The 15,953-nt window shown below is 42.8% G+C and overlaps 1 protein-coding gene across 1 annotated transcript in view; it reads left to right on the top strand.

Moving 5' to 3' along the window:
- WDR44 (WD repeat domain 44) overlaps positions 1 to 15,953 on the top strand; it is a 121,096-nt gene that overhangs the window by 89,365 nt on the left and 15,778 nt on the right. The window contains exons 12-17 of the mRNA XM_077493989.1: positions 2,361 to 2,425; positions 5,040 to 5,156; positions 7,499 to 7,621; positions 12,350 to 12,541; positions 13,745 to 13,846; positions 13,948 to 14,063. Of these exons, the coding sequence (XP_077350115.1) occupies positions 2,361 to 2,425; positions 5,040 to 5,156; positions 7,499 to 7,621; positions 12,350 to 12,541; positions 13,745 to 13,846; positions 13,948 to 14,063 (715 nt within the window). The remainder of the gene's footprint in view (positions 1 to 2,360; positions 2,426 to 5,039; positions 5,157 to 7,498; positions 7,622 to 12,349; positions 12,542 to 13,744; positions 13,847 to 13,947; positions 14,064 to 15,953) is intronic.

Below are 15,953 nucleotides of genomic sequence, written 5' to 3'. Positions count from 1 at the left end.
CACTCAGACAGGTCCCGATACACCGCCCTGGTATGTTCGCAGATCCCTGGCCCGCTGACCCACCCTTTTCAACTTTTGTTTTGTGGCCCCCCCTCCCCCCCACTTCAAGGCACGGGCACCCTATGCTTTTGCACCACTGTAGGGTCTGGCACCTCGCAACACGGCTGGGTCAGGCTCCCTCCCCCCACTCTCACACGCCCCTTTGGGACAATCCTGATATGCCAGAACTTGCCCTCATCCCGGATGCTGGGCTGTGGGCAAGCAGGGGGGTCATTTATCTCTCGCAGGTAGTGTCCGACGGGACGGTTAAATTGTTCCAGGCCCTTAAAGACGAATTTGATCTCCCTAATTATATGCTATTCCGCTACCTTCAACTCCGACACGCGCTCCACACCCAATTCGCCAACCATATCCCGAGACTTGGAACTCCGGCTTTGGTTGATATAGTGTTGGGTCTCGAGCACGCACAGCTGATTTCACGGCTGTATACTTACCTGTTGACTCCCATTGCCTTGACTGTTGCCTCTCAGGTCCGTTCCCGGTGGGAGGGTGATCTCGGAGCGATATCGGGTGAGGACTGGGACGAGGCTTTGGCGAACCACAAAATTGTGTCGCCTAGGCTCTCGGACCGCCTTACCCACCTTTATGTCCTACACAGGTCCTACCTTACACCCCATCGTATAGCCAAGTACAGGCCTGATTATGATCCCTGCTGCCCCCGCTGCACGTCCTCGGACGCCTCCTTTTACCATCTAATTTGGGCATGTCCGATCATACAGGGATACTGGGCACAGGTTGTCCAGTTCCTCCATGACCGCATGGGCTCCCCACTGTCGCTATGCCCTAGACAATGCCTTCTGGGGCTCCTCTCCCTATCTGACAGCGATAAATATCTTAACATTTTTCTACAAGAAACCTTATTTCAGGCCAGAATTCAGATAGCCAGAACATGGTTAAGAGGAAATCCCCCTACTATACAACAATGGATAAGTGCGATTAATGTTACTCTCCCCCATAAGAAAATGCTATACTCTCACAGAGGCTGCCCTCATAAATTTAATAAAATTTGGGACGGGTGGTTGGAAGACCCCTCCACCTGTAGTGTCGAGGGCTAGTAGTTCTTAGTCTGCTGTGCCAGCGGATCTCCCGTAGGGACTGTATCCCCCTTCTTAATGTCAACCTCTGTCAAACAGTCTTCTCACTGCTTTGTGTCTCATGAGTTACTCTTGCAACTACCTGTATGTTTCCAACACTTGTATGTGAAATGCACCTGTTTATGTTAAGTGGCGCCTGTTGCGCCAGGCAATGCTGTCATTAACCTGTCTCTTATGCTCAATAAAGCTGCATTTTGAAGTAAAAAAGAATGCTGTGTGGGAAATCCATGTTTTTATGTCGGTTTCCCTCGCCTCATTCAAATCGCACTGCTCTTGCCATTTGCTGTTAGTGCAAAGGTAATGAGACCCCAAATGCAGGTCACAAATGCAGTGCGTTTTGCCCGCACTGGATCACATGGTAGAAATGTATCATGTTATCTGGTAGGAGCACGTTCCCAAAGTAGTGCATGCACTGTGCAAATTCAGCCCATTCAAAAGGAATGGCCTGAAATCTCACTACTCAGAACTCTGTGATTCACATGCAGTTCCTAGTGTGAATGGACCCCAATTCTCCAATCATGCACAGATTATAGCGGTTCTGCACACACGTGTCTGTTTTATTTTTTATTTTTATTTTTTTTTTATTTTTTTACATGTTACAATTTTATTACCATTTTAACGTTAAACTCACTTTTTAGCTTTCTTTCCGGTATCCAGGTCCATTTTTAGTTAAAATCGTCACTTTTAAAAAGCTTGCAACTGAGTTTTCATTTTGCTTGTGGGCAATTGAAGCCCACAAGCAATCACTTCCTTGTTCCATTTCGTGTGAACTACCAGCATGCCTTGCTGGTTCCCACGCATGCTCACTGGCAACAGCGCGAGTGGCGTAAACATCTATGTTGCCATAACGTCCGTGAAATCACGCGAGATTTCACGTCGCCTGTCCGCACTGACTCCTGGGAGGAATGACACCAGATCCCAGGAGATAGTGTGCCAACCACAGGAAATGATGCGGGTCCCTGCAAAATCCCCGCCCCCAGCCGCAGAGACAGATGATTGTGTGCATAGACTGGGCCAACGATTGAAAGGTACGATTCCCAAAAAAAGTCCATTTAGCACTCTTTGGTAGATTTGGAAGGCAGGGAGATCAGCTACAAAAAGTGTGTGCAGAACTGCTTCAAGTAAACAGGATTGATTGTGAGAACATTTCTCAAATCCTCCAGTAAATCATGCTTTTGTCTTGTTTTGTTTTCTTTCTCATTTCAGGGCGAGTATCTCCCTCACCATCTCAGGAAAGTCTTAATTCTTCCAAATCTGATACTGATGGTGGGGTATGTATCTCCAGACACACGTTTATACTGCATGGCCAGAGATGACTTTTGGTCCATGAAACAGTTGTATTATTTTTAATATATTAATCATGTTTGTAACGGATAATGTAGTATATGTTCAATGAAGACATACTTGGTTATTATTGTAGTGTTCATCATTAAAGCGGGAGTCTGCCGGGACTCCGCGTTTTTTTTTTTTTTTTTTTTAAGCCAGCAGCTACAAATACTGCAGCTGCTGACTTTTAAAATAGTGACACTTACCTGTCCAGCGCGCCCGCGATGTCGGCACCCGAAGCCGATCTGTAGATCGTTTCTCGGGTGCTGCCGCCGCCATCTTGGGTATGGGAATCAGGAAATGGAGCCTTTCGGCTTCATTTCCCGGTTCCCTACTGCGCATGCGCGAGCCGCGCTGCGCAATAAGGCCGGTCCCCGCTGCCTCTGGGATCTGTGTGTTTTCCCAGCAGGCAGCGGGGCACTTGCGGAAAGAGGCGGGCACTTGCGGAAAGGGGCGTAATCTACGCCCCTTTCCGCAGAGAGCTATCCCGGAAGTGGGTGCATTTACCTGGATTATCCAGGTAACTGCACCCCCCTCCCCCCTGAAAGGTGCCAATTGTGGCGCCGGAGGGGGGGAGGATTCCGATGAGCGGAAGGTCCATTTTAGGGTGGACCTCCGCTTTAAATGTTACTCTAATCCATCCATCTATCTTAAACTAACATCTTAATATCATGCCTAATGTCCTATACTAGAGATTTATTAGAATATAAAAATAATTGTATTTATTTTTGTTAATGCGTATTCAGTGTGCCCCCACATGAGGCTCTTTTCCTTACATTTCACTCACCGAGTTAGGGGGAAAACCCCCTTTTAAAAAAAAATGTAATTAATCGAGCCCCCAATAAAAACACAGCATGGTGTCCTGTGCCTACTCCCCGCCCACAGTAGTGTCTTCTGTTCCCCTTCACATCATCCCTCCCACAGTAATGTCCTGTGCCCTCTGTCGCCGCCCCCAAAGCCCCCCCCCCCCCCACATGTACACAGGGTAGATAGTAGTCGCTTACCTTACACTGTAGTGTAAGGTAAGTGAGAGGTGTCAGACTACTGGATGGAGGGTGGGAGCTGCTGGGTTTTTGGCAGAGAAGAGAACTTGAAAAACCTGGTGACTGGTTGCTAGGACTGCCCAGCTTCCAAACAACAAATCACCTGGTTAATGTGAACAGTTAACTGCCAGCTCCCGCCCTCCGTCCAGTACTGTGATATGTCCCACTCGCTGCACTGGGAGGGGGGGAGCAGCCGAGGCTGTTGGGGGAGAAAGGGATCAGCAATGCAGGGCCATCGATTGGTAGATCGGGATTGAAGGCTTGCTGACCACCGCTTTATGACCAGCAATTTTCCTAATGGTGTAGTTTTCTTTGGGTAGTTAAACCTCTTTAAAGCTTGTTCTTCCTTATTTTGGTCATTATACTGAGGCAGGTCGGCACGATCCCAAGAGCCGTCATAGCTCCAGGTCGGCACCTTTAAGAGCGGGGGAGGGGGGGCTGGGCTGGGCTGGGGGTGCCGATGTGCTGCTGCCTATTGTGGGCTTTCCTTGGTGTTCAGTCTTTGCTTACAATTCTCAGTTCTTGTGCTCTCCCATCAATTGAATTGCAGTAGTTGACCTAAGAGCAGCATATCTATGGTAATGCTCCAGGTAATGTACACAATACACCGACTCCTGCATAACCACCTTTCTGGAGTTGTTCTTTTGTATGCTGATTTTTACTAGACTAGTGAAAAGTTAAAGGGTAACTCCACTTTTGTGGTGGAGGGGGGGGGGGGGGATATAGCATATACAGTTGCAATAAAAGTCCTATTGTAATTGAATGTTATTAAAAATTACCTTTCCTTTTCAATCTGCAGAGCTGTAACTTTCTGAAAATGCAATGTGGCTACCTGGAGGTGTTCTGTACACAGAATGTGTACAGAATGCCCCCCAGAAACGTAATTTCCTGCTTGTGTGTTTGGCTCAGTGATTTTCCCAGAAGTCTGCACTAAGATGCAAGTTAGATTTCAGACATCTCCTGCAACACAAATGTAATTTTTGATGAGATGCTCCCAATAAAAAAAAAAACCCATCTAAAGGGATGAAGCCACAGCAGCTTTCCTCATTAGAGCACTGCAGGTGCAACAGCTGGTTGCTAATTATGAAACCACTCCAATTTAGATTAATTTACCACATGGACACAGATAAACTTGCAATGTACATAGAATTAATAATTGTGTGATCTATTTACTTCCTGCTGGAGTTCAGCCAATTGAGACTTTGTCACCAACTTTAAAATATTGTGGCTATAGGCACAGGAAAAGCATATATTTTATGCTTACTTGCAGCATTTTTTATTTTCATAAGTAATTTATTAACCAGCCTAATCTCTTCCATGTTTCATTAGAAAGAATGTGTTTAATTGGTAGCAATGAAAAAAAAAAAAACCCCAGACATGCTGATAAATGAGGCCCAGTGAATTTCTTTGTCACCATATATCTATTTCTTACTGTATCGCTTCAGTATGCATTGAGCAAGTGCTTTTTTTTTTTTTTCTCCCCCCCCCCCTTGGCTTATTGGATTGACTTTTGCAGGTTTACAGTGCAGCAGATGATACGGATCCGGATGATAAGAATGCACCGTTTCGCCAGGTACCCTTCTGTAAATACAAAGGGCACACAGCTGACCTTCTCGACTTGTCCTGGTCTAAAGTAAGTTCATAGTTTACAGCATTGTGTGACTCTACAGCATTGTGTGACTCTACAGCATTGTGTGACTCTACAGCATTGTGTGACTCTACAGCATTGTGTGACTCTTTTATGACTTATTTCAGTGAAGAGTGCGAATTGGTGCAATCACTCATAACAAGAAATGACTCTGCTTGGATTCTGTATTAATAATGTAGTACTTTTTATTAGGCAAGTCCATTAGTTCCCACTGATGTGGCTCATAATAGTGTGATTGTTCTTCGTTTTAAAATATCCTTCTTTTCGGAACATCTGCTGCATTATAGTCTTCAGACACAAAAGGCTAATTAGATATTCTCATGTAATGAGTGTCACCTAAGTCTTTAAAAGTTTTTACCGCTTATTTTTCTAGTGTGGCTCTTTGAAACTTGTTAGTCTTGGATGGGATTTACAGGCTTAGGCAGATTGTGGAAGCTTCTTCTACAATAAAATTCTGGAGCGCCATTAAAGTAATAAGGAGAATTGCCACTTTGGCGTTTTCTTGTGCTGAGGGCCAGATGGCTGGTAGTTTTGGACCCGATACTTTACACAGCTGGCACCTTTTTGTGAGCATTTTGGCTGCACAGAATTGATCGCTGCACATCTGTGCATTTAAAACATAATCTTCAAGATGTTTCTAAAAGATTTCGATATACAAGGGGTCCTCAAAATGTTGCACTTTTATATTTTGGTTGGAAACAGTGAGGGTGGGAGGAGTAATTGGTCGTGTCAGAGTGTCATGTGACTAGTCTGCCTGGCAAGCCGGCTGACCTTGCAGTTTAGTAGAAGAGTGGTCACGCTGTAGTGAAGATGGCTGCCGAGAAATGTTTCGAGGAACCCTCGTACCTGCAAATATGCTACTAATTTAGTCCTGGTTCCATGGGTGTTGCCAAACTTACCCGGATGGAAAATCACGCCCTTTTGCTCTTAAGGTGAATATTATTAATCCTTTTTTCCTAATGGGAAAATTTGTGCTGGTATTCCCCTTTTGCCACTTTTTAATGCCCATTATTTTTACTGTTTTTGCACCCAAATTATTCACTGGCTTGAATAGTTCTTACAGGCAAAGCAGAGAGAGCGTGTTATTTTGTCATGTTGAATTCCTAATATACAATAGTGTGCAAAAGTTTTAGGCAGGTGTGCAGAAATTCTATAAAGTACCGGTAAGAATGCTTTCAGAAATATGTTTAATTGTCTTTACCAATTTGCAAAATGAGCAAACAGAAGAAAAATGTACATCAAATTAATATTTGGGATAACCACCCTTTGGCTTCAAACCATTATCAGTTCTTCTAGGTATACTTGCACACAGTTTTTGAAGGAATTCAGCATGTATGTTTTTCCTAACATTTCAAATAACCACAGATATTGTGTGGATATTGGCTGCCTCTCATCCTTCTGTCTCTTCATGTAATCCCAGACAGACTCAATGATGTTTTAGATCAGGGCTCTGTGGGGACCAAACCATCACTTCCTCCTTGCTCTTCTTTAGGCTGAAGATGGTTCTTAATGACATTAGCTGCATGTTTGGTGCCATTGTCCTGCTGGCATATAGGATAGGTATCACACTGTCCAAAAACTTTTGCACAGTACTGTAGATTAAATGAAAACCCAAAATGATATTTGACCACACTGAAGGTCCTCAGCAGGTTAAGCGACAGGAAATGCAAAAGATCTGATAATGATTCTTAAGTGATAAAACAAGGAAATGTAAGATTAGGTTCTTTGTTTAGGTCAGCTGTCCCTTTTTAAATGGGGAAAATTCTGACGCGTGCCACAGACATTTACCACTAACATTGAAATTGTATATGTAGTCTACTGAACTGCCCTGTGGTAGAACCATAAATACATTTGGAAGATTCTCCATTACCCACACAGAACATGTTTTATTTGTCCTTTGTATAATGTAAGCTTGCCTTGCATAACCTTCCTCATTTCCAGAGACCACTTTCTCATTTGAATTAGCTGTTGTAACAGAAGAAAAGATCAGCTGTAATTCAGCTGAACATTCTACATTAAGTATTGAAGAGTACAGTGTTTAATCAATACTCTGGCAGAATAAAACAAGGCTACAGTCCATTATTTGTGTCTGTACCACATTTAACAGTCATTCTTTTATGTCCAGAAAGTAAATTTTGCTGCTTAATTATAGTGAGCAGTCCAAATGTTCTGGTTAAATTGCAGTTATGCCTTAGCCTGGCCTGCACTAGTAATGATCCCTTTGCAGCACATAATCAGAAAGTTGACTAGACATTGTTCCTGTTGTAGAGAACACATGCTGTATTTTAAAGAGCTGACAATGATCTCTGCTATTCTTACCCCCATAGAATTACTTCTTACTCTCGTCATCAATGGACAAGACCGTTCGCCTATGGCACATATCCAGGAGGGAGTGTCTGTGCTGCTTCCAGCATATAGATTTTGTTACTGCAATTGCTTTCCATCCAAGGGTAAGTGAGCTGATCACCTTTGCCATGAATGCCACCAATATGTAACTAAAATGTAACTTGTAGAACGATGGAAAAAATGCATATTTAAAGTGTAACTAAAGGCAACATTTTTTAAGGTCTTATTGCTGCCCCTGCCTCCTATAGAGAAATGTACCCTCCTCTATTTGGTTTACTGTCATTGAATGTAAATCCCAATTTCTGGGTTGACACTAGAACAGTAATAGAGGAGAAATCTTCCAATGGGCACATACCCATACTTTGGAGGGATTTCCTGTTTGGCAATGGGACAGGAAGTGAAGGGAAATCTCCTCAGTAGGGCATAGATTGCAAAATCCAGGGGTATAACCCTCCATTACTCTATCCAAAATGGGGGGGGGGGGGGGGGTTTGCCTTTAGTTCTACTTTAAATGCACCAAATACCTGAATTTGACTTGGTATCGGCTACCTGTACAGCAACTCTGAGGCTGAGGGAGGGATGCTAAGCACTATTATGCTTGGTTATGTGCATATATGTTGGCATTAAGGAGAGGAGAGAGATGACCTTATAACTATATGCTGCTCCTTCATTGTCCAGTCAGAGTGGGAGAAACGAAGTCTGCAAGCTCTGTTTAATTGTTGTACAGAAATGTCAGGTCACCAAGTTGGCTGGGCCCATTAACTTAAGGGATATGATGGGCGAAATATAAATCCTTTAGCTAGTAAAATAACAAAACAATCTGGCAATTGTGTTCTTATGTTTTGGGGAAGAGGGGGAGCGAGTCCCTAATGCAAACTTGAAGTGTTAAATGTTTTGATAATCCAGCGGACTTGGCAAATCTGGTTTGTTTTTACTGTAGGCAACATGGGCACCCAGCGTGCCCTAGGCCTAGTGTTTAGTAATTGCGTTGATGGGTCAGGAGCTTGATCCTGCCTCCTTCTGTTTCCAAAGATGCATTGTTGGCCACACTAATGGGCCAAAACTCTGGATTAGAAAAGCTGATGAAGTGGGATTATTTGCTGCCATTGAATCCAGGTAGCTAGTGCATTTCTTTGTTTGGGTGAAGTCAGTGTATAGTTTTTCATGTTTGTGTTAAATGCCAATTCACAAGTGCACTAGCATGTTAGCACCGCATGTGAGACAGTACATGCTAAATGCAATATATGTGGTGCAAATACAGCCATAAGGAATGCATAAAGCATATCTTGTTTCCACATACATTCCCTGGAGTTTGTCTTTAAAGAATAAGTTCGCCTTCTGTTACATGTTGCACCCATATTCAGGGTGTAGCATGTTACTGTTGCAACAGCCCCCGCTACCCCACGATCTCCCATTGTGACAGCGAGCCTGGATCTTCTCCCTGCACCCACTGTCTCAATAATAAAAATAAAAAAAAACAGTGGGTGTAAAGGGCTCCACCCACCCAGCCGTGTCATTCATTCGCAGTGTACTGTGAATGGGAGAACTACACGTACCAACACCCTTTTGCAGCTGACTGCTTGAAGTTCTCAATGAACTACCCAGGCGCTGTTGAGTTCAGTAGTAGTAGGTAGTTCAGTGCTGCTTCCTGTCATGTAACAGCCTGCCAGTATGAGGTATGCGCTGACGAGATACACTGACAGTCTGAAAGAGCCCTGCGTTGCACCTGTGATCAGCAGATCCCTTTTGCATTGTAGGCTCCTAGTAAAATAAGTAATGCACTTTTTTTTTTTTTTTTTTTTTTACCTGCAAAGGTTAACTTCTCCTTTTAATTAGAGAAATGTGAACAGATGTCCAAGTAAAGCAAAAAGGCTTGTGAATACCTGAGCATTTGGGGCAGTGACATCACACTCTCCACCTCGTCCAATTGGAGAAAGCTTTACATTCATTCAGAAAACGCATTCTCTAAATGGCACCTGTACTGAGCAGCTGAGCTCCTGTGTTCAGCGGGACAGTCACTTGGCGCGGGACCCAGAATCAAGTGGAGATCACTGCAGTAGCGATGTCTGCCAGATTCCAGGGGCATTATCCAGATATGGTATATGCATAATTACACGTCCAAGCTGGACCTATGTAAACGTGTATAAAATATTCATACCTGGAATTCCTCTTTTTAAAAAAACACTAAGTTAAAAAAAAAAAGGAGCTTAAAGTAACATTTTTTTTCTATAAATTTAAAAAGAGCGGTCAGTAAAAAGTGAATTTGGTGGAGGATCTGAACTCTTGATGGGGTTCCAGGCCCTCAAACAAGGATGAACAGTTTTCCAATCTCGAGGGTTAATTTCCAGCTTATTTTTCTATGTACAATTTTTGTGTGTGTGAATCATCAATGTGTTGGGAAAACAATGTTGTCTTATCCCTAGAGGAGTCTATGATGCAGCAGATTTCTCCGTCTCCCATTTAGGGGAATGTGCAGCTTAGTCATGTTGTTGGAATAGGAAGACTAAACTGCGTAATTCTATGCAGGTCACTGGCTTCTGCTCAATGACTGCGCAGGAAAAGCCTCCCACTGTCCTTTAAGAGCTTCTTTTATAGAACTCTGTTTTATTGGAGGCTTCAGCTTGTTTTTGAAAAACAAATCTCTTTATTGTAAAAACATTGATTAAATTGCAGTAAAACATAGTTGTGTCGCGTTTATAACATGAGGTTTATAACACTTTAATGCGCACTCGATGTCTGGACTCAGCTGGAGCTCATTTTATTAGTATCTATAAAAGAATTGGTAATTGCTTACAAAATCATTGTATTCTATTTTGTGGCATCGGGGGAGTGTTGTTTCAATGTTTGGAAAGTGCAGTTTCCATCGTTGATAGATTGCTAATGAAAGCAAATTACCTCTCCAAAGTCATTGGCTCACTTATCTGCAAAGGATAATGATATAGATAGTTTGCATTTGTGTGCAGCATATTTGAAAGGCAGTTTTACTTGGCAAATATGAAGAGCTTAGCTTGTATATCAGCATGCGTTACTTATTTTGAGCTCTTTTGCCTATACAAGTCAATATTGAGAGCAGCCTTTCTTAAAGTGCTTGTAAACCCTTACAAACCACTTTGACCTACAGGTAAGCCTAGATTAAGGCTTACCTGTAGGTCCAAGAAATATCTCCTAAAGCTACACGGTTTAGGAGATATTTGCCAAAACACAGGCACCGCTGTCTACGGCGGTATGCCGCGAGTGGCGGCTCCCGTGCGCATGCGCGGGAGTGACATCATCGCGGCTTCGCCGAATGACAGCGCTGGAGCAGCGAGACCCACCAAGAAGATGGAGGCTCCGTACACAAGAGGACAGCGGTGACTTTGCTAGCCCCTGTGTCAGGTAAGTGACACATAATGGACTACTATGCGATGCACAGTAGTCCATTATGCTTTACCTTTTCAGGGAATCAAAGAGGAAGTAAACTCATCAGGGTTTACTTCCTCTTTAACCCGGGTTCCATGGAACCCTGGGGGATTCCTCCAGTGGTTACTAGGGGTTTCTTGAGCAAGTTCTGCTTCTCAGATGGGTAACTACTGACATCAATCACGTTTTTATCTATATGCAAGGGGAAATTCTTCTTAATGATGCCGAATTGTAAGGAGCATTCTTCTCAGTGTCCATCATCCTAATGTACTGTGAACTGTAAATATAGTAATTTATTAGATGGGCTCAAGTTAAGTCAAGGGTTCCTTGATGATAAAAAAAAAAGGTTGTAAAAGCTGGATCTAGAGTCTAGAGGTAGTCACTGATCCCTTCCCTCAGAAGGTCTTTGAAGTGCTATGTAATACTAACCTATTTGATCTACCCCATTGTCATATAAAGGACACTAAAGCCCTGTACACATGGGCCAAATATCTAGTTGAATCAACTGTTTCAATAAAAATCAGCCACCATTCGGCCTGTGTGTATGGTGGCCGGTCTGACAGAAGCTGGCCAAACCTCCGGCTTCTGTTGGGGGGGGGGGCAAAGGCCTTCCAATTGGAATCCCATCAGTGCTGGCAGCCAATGGCCGAGAGCGCTGACTGGTGTTTTCTGGTGGGGCCACCCCCTGTCAGAACACACTAACCCAGAGGAGGAGATCGCTGTACTAATTTTGCAAAGTTAGTCCATCTCCTTCCGAGCTCTTCAGTTCTACAGATATTGTGTACTAGGCTTTAACCACTTTCCACCTGCGCTATAGCCAAAAGTGTGAGAGAAAGGAGGAAAGCTGTTAAGCGGCTTCTATTACAGGGACAGCGGTCCCACAGCATGCAAACCAGTGCCCCCTATCAGTGTCACCAATCAGTGCAGCCTATTAGTGCCCATCAGTGCAGCCTATTAGTGCCCATCAGTGCAGCCTCATCAATGAAGGAGAAAAATTACCTGTTTGCAAAAAATAAACCCAGCAGTGATTAAATACCACCAAACTTCTGGGTACAGTGTTGCATGACCATGCAATTGTCATTCAAAGTTCGACAGCACTGAAAACTGATCTGGGCAGGAAAGGGGTATTAGTGTCCAGTAAGCAAGTGGTTAACCTGGCTACACACTTTTTTTCTTTTTTCATTCAACCCAGCAGGTTGACCAATAAAACGGACAGATCGCCTTACCAACAGAAGAGATGTTTGTGTGGCGATTTGTTTGTTGACCAGGCTATTGTGGTTCAGCCACTGTGAAGTCCCAAGGGATGAATGCTTTATATGGAGAGGTAGTGAGCATCCATTTTTGTTCCTTCTGCTGAGGCATGACATCAAAATACAGTCATTTGTAATGACCGCAGTGACCATTGGGAAGTAAATTGTATTTCTTTTTTGTAGGATGACAGATACTTCTTGAGCGGCTCCTTGGATGGGAAACTCAGACTCTGGAACATTCCTGACAAAAAGGTTGCCTTGTGGAATGAAATTGATGGGCAGACAAAGCTCATTACTGCTGCAAACTTCTGTCAGAACGGCAAGCATGCGGTGATCGGCACGTATGATGGCCGCTGCATCTTCTATGATACAGAGGTAATGCTCTGATCCATCAGCTGGCAGTGTCGTAATTGGAGTCCTACACTGATGTACATTTGCATCTGTGCTTTTGGGGGGGGGGGGGCTTTTTTTGCGGGGTGTTCTTCTCTCTTTTTTTTTTTTTTTTTTTTTTAAGCTTGTCACAACAAATTTGAATTCGTTTTTCTGATTAATGGCTTTATTGATTTATTAAGAGGGGGCTTTTGGTCTCAGGTGGAAGTGTTTGCAATTAAGCAGCTTCTGGGTACTAATCGTACAGTATAGGACACAGAAATTGATTCTTAGACCAGGGGGCTCCCTGTTTTTTGTTTAGTGTCCTTAGGTGATGGATCCCATCTCCTGTTGGAGAAGATATTTATTTTTTATCGGAAGGGGGCAGGGGGTGATGTCAGCAGTTATAGATCTCATAGCTTCAAGTCCCTGAGAAAATGAATACTTTAGTTTGCTTTGTTGTATACATACTGGCACATGAAAAGCATTGCATATATGTGAATTATACAACAAAAATGAATAAAATAAAAATATAACAAATACACACACACACACACACACATATAACACACACACACATATAACACACACACACATATAACACACACACACATATAACACACACACACATATAACACACACACACACATATAACACACACACACACATATAACACACACACACACATATAACACACACACACACATATAACACACACACACACATATACCATACACACACACACACACACACATATACCATACACACACACACACACACACACATATACCATACACACACACACACCATACACACACACACACACACACACATATACCATACACACACACACATATACCACACACACACACACACACACACATATACCATACACACACACACACACACACACACACACACACACACACACACACACACACACACACACACACACACACATATATACCATACACACACACACACACACACACACACACACACACACACACATATACCATACACACACACACACACACACATATACCATACACACACACACATGTGTATATATAAATATAAAAAATAATTTGAAAGATGCTACACATGTATTGCCATGCATTAAAACACACGCTTTAAAATGGCTGGGTGTGAATGGGCCATTACAGTGCTGTATGTTGTCATTTAGTATTTTGTATTTTCTTTTTTCAGCATTTAAAATACCACACGCAAATCCATGTTCGTTCCACTAGAGGGCGAAATAGGGTTGGCAGAAAAATCACTGGAATAGAGCCATTGCCTGGAGAAAATAAGGTGACCTTTTCTCTGTTGACAGTTTATAATTTATCATCTTGTGCCTAGAACACAGAATTTTTTCCGATTTCTGACTTGATGTCGTTTTTTTGTTATTGCAGATATTAGTAACCTCTAATGATTCAAGAATAAGGCTTTATGATCTAAGAGACCTGTCTTTATCCATGAAGTACAAGGGCTGTGTGAACAGCAGCAGCCAGATAAAGGCAAGCTTTAGGTAAAGTATTTTTCTTAAATTGGGAAATCTAAAAGTTGTATTTTGCAACTGATTGAAGGTTGAGGGTGATGGATGATTTCAAGTTGATATTTGGGGACCTCAAATATAGATGATTCACATAAGGAGATATACTCCTATCAGCCATAACATTATGATGACCCACATAATATTGCATATGTCTTATTTTTGCGGCCTAAACAGCCCTGACCTGTCACGACATGTACATTGCAAGACCGCTGCAGATATGTTGGGGTATCTGACACCAAGCCGTCAGTAGCAGATCCTTTAAAAGAGAAGTAGGTTTTTGTTTTTTGGCTATTCATACTTACCTAGGTGGATGCAGCATCAGACTGATGCTGCATCTGTCCCTCGCCACCACCTCTTCACTGAGAACCGAGTCGCCGAACATCACCATTGGCTCGGTTCTCTCACCCCCCCTAGCGGAGAGATTCTGACGGTCAGTCAGCATCTCTCCTGCTCTTATGCTCCACACTCATTGGAGCGCTGAGCTGTGGAGGGGCAGAGAGTGGCTGTCTCAGCGGCTTGCTGAGACTGCCATCAGACCAGGCAGCTGGCGGATCCAGACATCCTAAGTCGGGATGACGTGCTGCCTTGACTGATCCTGGTGACGTCAGCGGAGAGCGGACTTCAGACCGCTTTCCACTGAAAACCAGTCACAGGACTGCAAAATTAATTGCACTCCTGTGACCCTTAGGAGAAGCCCAGCCTAAAAAGTTCAGTCTGGACTTCTCCTTTTTAAGTCCTGTAACTTGTGAGGTGGGGCTTCCATGGATTGGACTTTTTTTTTACCCAGCACAGATGCTCGACTGGATTGAGATCTGGAGAATTTGAAGGCCAAATCAACACCTGAAACCATTCTTAAACCATTTTTACAGTTTGGCAGGGTGCATTATTCTGCTAAAAGAGGCCAATGTCCTCAGGGAATGCTGTTTCCGTGATGGGGGTGTACTTTCAGACCAGGCCACCTTCTTCCATTGCTCTGTGGTCCAGTTCTGATGCTTATGTGCCCATTGTAGGTGCATTTGGATGTGACCATGGGTCAGCATGGGCAACCTGACCTGTCCTTTGGCTACACAGAACCATATGTAACAAACTGCAATTCCCATTTTTTTCTTCAACATAACTTCATGGACAACCTATTTTATTTTTTTATTTTGTATTTTTGCTCTTTATATCCCACTGACTTTCAGATGCCATTGTAACAAAATAATCCATGTTATTCACTTCACCTGTAAGGAATCTTAATGTTATGGCTGATCAGTGTATAGATGTTGCTCATATCAACATCAACATTTATATTAAAGTTTTCAAAAAAAGAAGCGCAAACAGAGTGACACTTTTTATTTTATTTTATTTTTTTTATTTAAATGTGTGTCAAGGCCCTAAGAAACAGACAAATACAAGCAAGTGTCCAATTCACAGTAATAAACTGTAGTATGACATAAAAAAGAGAAAATTCAGCAATACAATTGTCAAAAAATTGTGATGCTGACCATATTAAGAGGGTGTGTGTGTGTGTGTGTGTATACAGTGCCTTGCGAAAGTATTCACCCCCCTTGAACTTTTCAACCTTTTGCCACATTTCAGGCTTCAAAAATAAAGATATAAAATTTTAATTTTTTGTGAAGAATCACCAACAAGTGGGACACAATTGTGAAGTGGAACGAAATCTATTGGATAATTTAAACTTTTTTAGCAAATAAAAAACTGAAAAGTAGTGCGTGCAAAATTATTCGGCCCCTTTACTTTCAGTGCAGCAAACTCACTCCAAAAGTTCAGCGAGGATCTCTGAATGATCCAATGTTGTCCTAAATGACTGATGGTGATAAATAGAATCCACCTGTGTGTGTAATCAAGTCTCTGTATAAA

This window comes from Lithobates pipiens, unplaced genomic scaffold (assembly GCF_037356315.1).
Source record: "Lithobates pipiens isolate NorthernLeopardFrog02 unplaced genomic scaffold, aLitPip1_a1.2 Scaffold_1, whole genome shotgun sequence".
Classification (NCBI taxonomy): Eukaryota; Metazoa; Chordata; class Amphibia; order Anura; family Ranidae; genus Lithobates; species Lithobates pipiens.
The sequence above is the reverse complement of the archived record's forward strand: the minus strand, read 5'-3'. Positions and strand labels throughout refer to the sequence as shown.